At 59.4% G+C, this 3,666-nt stretch overlaps 1 protein-coding gene and 1 pseudogene across 4 annotated transcripts in view; one reads left to right on the forward strand and one right to left on the reverse strand.

Moving 5' to 3' along the window:
* ILVBL (ilvB acetolactate synthase like) overlaps positions 1-2,960 on the reverse strand; it is a 9,843-nt gene extending 6,883 nt beyond the window's left edge. Inside the window, exons 1-6 of one of the 4 annotated variants that reach the window (XM_029917360.1) lie at positions 2,823-2,960; positions 2,149-2,293; positions 808-1,009; positions 555-682; positions 329-467; positions 121-232 (exon numbers count right to left, since the gene is read on the reverse strand). In XM_029917360.1, the coding sequence (XP_029773220.1) occupies positions 121-232; positions 329-467; positions 555-682; positions 808-1,009; positions 2,149-2,283 (716 nt within the window). In that variant the 5' untranslated portion in view covers positions 2,284-2,293; positions 2,823-2,960. The other 3 variants (XM_029917357.1, XM_029917358.1, XM_029917359.1) reach the window with 3 other exon arrangements.
* LOC115274390 overlaps positions 2,828-3,666 on the forward strand; it is a 3,076-nt pseudogene continuing 2,237 nt past the window's right edge.

Raw genomic sequence — 3,666 nt, forward strand, 5'->3', positions numbered from 1 at the left:
TCCCCCTCCACTGATATGCAAACCAATGAATGAGTCCAAGGAGAGACAGAGGCTGACAGAAGTTACAAAAGAGGGCAGGGGGCTGGAGAGGGCATGGTGGAAGGGAGGCAGGCAACTCACCAGGAGACCACTCGACCCATGAGGTCCTTGGGCGGCTTGGCAGGCACCATCTCCTTCTGAACAATAAAGTAGGGGTATAGCACATCAATGGGCAGCTCCACAAACACTGGACCTGTGGAGGAGCAGGGAGGATACGGCACTTATCATGCCTCCTTGGACCCAGGCCCTAGGGCCTGACCACTGCCCAGCCCCGCCCCCACCTACCTACCTGGGGTACCCGACTGGGCAGCTGCCATCGCAGCCCCCAGAGTGGGCACAATGTCACCCACCCCCCTCACAGAAGCACAGAACTTGCACAGTGGCCTAAACAGGGACATCTGATCAATGGCCTGGAGGGCACCCCGGTTCTAGTGGAAACAGAAGAGTCCGAGAGTCAATACAGGAGCCCTTGGGGGCTCCCCGAGACCCCCACCATCCATCCAAGGACAGGGCACCTGCAGCAACGTGCTGGCGGCCCCACCCAGAAGCAGGACTGGAGACTGAGCTATCTGGGCATTCTTCACTGCAGTCACCGTGTTGGTGAGGCCAGGGCCTGCTGTCACCGCTGCCACGCCCACCGTCCCTGAAATACAGAATCCATCACAGCCCTGCCCACCCTCCCAGCCACCTCTGAAAGAACTCTGTGCTGCCACAGTGACTTCCCATCCCGTTCTCACCAACCCTCCACCCTCTCTGCTCTGCCCTCACCGGTCAGGCGGGCCACGGCATCGGCGGCGAAGACAGCTGTGACTTCGTGGCGTGTGTCCACCACACGGATGCCCAGCTTCTCACAAGCCACCAGTATCGGGGAAATGTGCCCGCCGACCAGTGTGAAGAGGAACCGCACGCCGTGGGCCCTCAGCACAGCTGCCACATTCTCCCCACCGTGTTGGATGCTCGCCTTGTCCACCTGTGCCCACGGAAGGAGAGGGGCAAGACTATCAAGGACCAGGGCAAGAGCACCAAGACAGATAGAGACAGGGCAATCTCACTCCCCCAGGAAGGAGGGCAGGACAGAGTCAGGGGTCAGGAGAACTGCGACAGTGGTGAGGCACAGATCATACTATACCCCGGGCCCAGAGTAGGGCAGGTGATCCTTTTACAGCTAAGGAGACCAAGATGTGCCCTGCAAGATTCAAAGTCCCATAGGACCAGTGCTCTTTAGCGCCCCCTTCTGTGACACTGCCTGTCTCAGTGGACAGTGCACCAATGAGGGTGAAAGGAAAGGGAAAGTGGATCCCCAGAACCCAAAGTAGCTCCGCCAGGGGCCATCTGCCGGGACTCCAGAACTGCCTGCCCTCCAGGGCCTGGTAGCAACAATTGATTCCAGCCTGCTAGGCTTCCTCCCACTCACTGGGCAGGACCCGCTGACAGCCTGCCAGCCACCAGGCACCTGGCAAGGGAACAGCCTGCTGGCTCCAGAGGCTTGGCTGATTCACAGCTCCACACACCAGAGGCCTTTGCCTTAAACTCCAGAAATTCTCAAGGCTAGTGGCCTTGGTCCCGTGACTACTGGTGAAGGGTGGAATGGGGAGATTCCTGAGAGAAGAGCCAAGCAGTTCAGGGTGAGATCCGTGGGGTCGACTCTTCCCCAAAAGGTCACCTATGTCAAGTTACCACACAAACTCTCTGAGCCTCAGCTTTCTCTTGTGGAAAATGAGGACAGAAAGAAAAGCACCTCTTCGGGGCCGTGTTGAGAGGCACATGACCTCTTTCACAGCCACCCCTTCCGGTTCTGCCTTTGGCCCACTCTGATCTCATCGGATTTAGGGAGCAGTGCTCTATGAAAAAGACTCCTGGCCTCTGGGGAAGGGGCGGGCGGGGCGCTGAGTACCCTGCAGCTACTGCCCGATTTCTCTCTTCCTACAGGCAAAGTCCAGGGCCGTCTGCAGGCGGCCGATGGGTTACGGGCCGTGGATAGAATTTCCCGACTGAGCCCCTTAGATTCATCAAGCCTCACTTTCTCTTGCAAAAGAAGTGAACTAAGAATACCGGGAGCTCCTTCCTTCTTGGCTGCCCCCAGCCCGCCGCTGATCTGTGCCCCCGCACCTGGTGAATCAACTGATAGAAGAGCCCCAGGCGGTGGGCGCAGCCCAGCAGGGCGGCCACTAGCGTCCCGAAGGCCAGAAGCAGGAAGGAGGGGAAGAAGCTCCCAGCAGGGGCGGCGGCCGCGAGGGTCTCCATAACGCACCACCTAAAAGAGAAAGGGTGGTGCCAGCGGCTAGGCGCAGAGATCTTTTCCGCATTAAGGTACGCCTCCTCTTACAAAGGTCCCGGGCCACGCCTCTTGCCTGTTTCGGCTGGGCCACACACCTTACGGCTAGGCTCTGGGCAAGGCCACGCCTCTTGGGGCCAGGCCACGCCTCCCACAGCGCCAGCCCCCTTCCTTACGTCTCCACCATCGCCGAAAATAGGCCACCACAGGTCAGTGAGGCCAAAACGACCTCAAAATAGTGCTTCACACTTACCTGCTTCTCAAAGAACCGATAGGAAGCCCCGCCTCTTTTACACCAGGGTTCGAATCTCAGCCTCAATGGTGAGCCCGCCCACCCCGCGTCTACGCCACCGGAAGGACAAGACCCCGCCCCCCAGCTAGCGGGCGCGCCCACCTCTTAAAGTGAGACCGCTGCCCCCTGCGAGCGTCCGAGCCCCAGGCCGAGGGTCAGGGTTACAGAGCATCAGAAGGCTTCCCTGACCTTTAGGGTACTTCGGCCTTCACCTACGGGAAATGGCGCCCACTCTAGAGGAATTCGATGCCCTTCATGTCACGTGATCCACACTCGCGGCATGAGGGGGCCGGCCCCGCGCCTCGGTCATGCCCCTGTCTCTCTCTCACTTGGATCTGCGGCGCCCCGTAGTCCGGCCTGAAGCGCATGCGCAAATCCGGATCAAGCACCTCCTAGAGGAGCCTTGTCCCTATGAGTCGTCTTAGTACAAGCCCCGCCCTCCCCCACCTCTCATTGGCTCGCCCTGCAGCCCTAACCCCATTCTTTACACGAAGCCACGCCCCCCGGCATCTCATATAAGCCGAGACCTCCGGGAGCCGATTTTCACTGCCTTCCGTTGGCCCCATGTTTCTGCATGTAGTGTTCGGGCCTTCGAAACAGCTTTCACACCAGCCGTGCCGAATGCCCTTCAGATCAGCCAGACGGGGCCGTCACATGTCACTCCCCAGACACCACCATCTGGGGCCACATCCCGAACAAGCCCGCCCCTCCCTTGGACAGGCCCCGCCTCCCATCCCACCCGAACCGGAGCTTCGCCGGGTCCCCCGTAGGCCCCACCTCCACAGGCCCGCCTTCTTTCCCAATTCTTGGAGAGTCTCTACTCCGAGTGCAGGGGTGTAGACGCTCCGACGCCACGGTCCCTGGCTCAGCCATCTGGCCTCTAGAAAATCATCTCCGTATCGGAGAGGGGCCAGTAATTCTGGTACTGAGCACCCTGCTTCCTTCCAAAACAAATCTAATTGCTTCTCGGCCTTTTGGCTAAGATCAAGCTGTTGTCAGATGAGTAACTGCTACGTCCCCAATGCAGGACAATATATTAAATGGATTTTGGGAGCAGGGA

Source organism: Suricata suricatta, chromosome 12, assembly GCF_006229205.1.
Source record: "Suricata suricatta isolate VVHF042 chromosome 12, meerkat_22Aug2017_6uvM2_HiC, whole genome shotgun sequence".
Lineage (NCBI taxonomy): Eukaryota > Metazoa > Chordata > Mammalia > Carnivora > Herpestidae > Suricata > Suricata suricatta.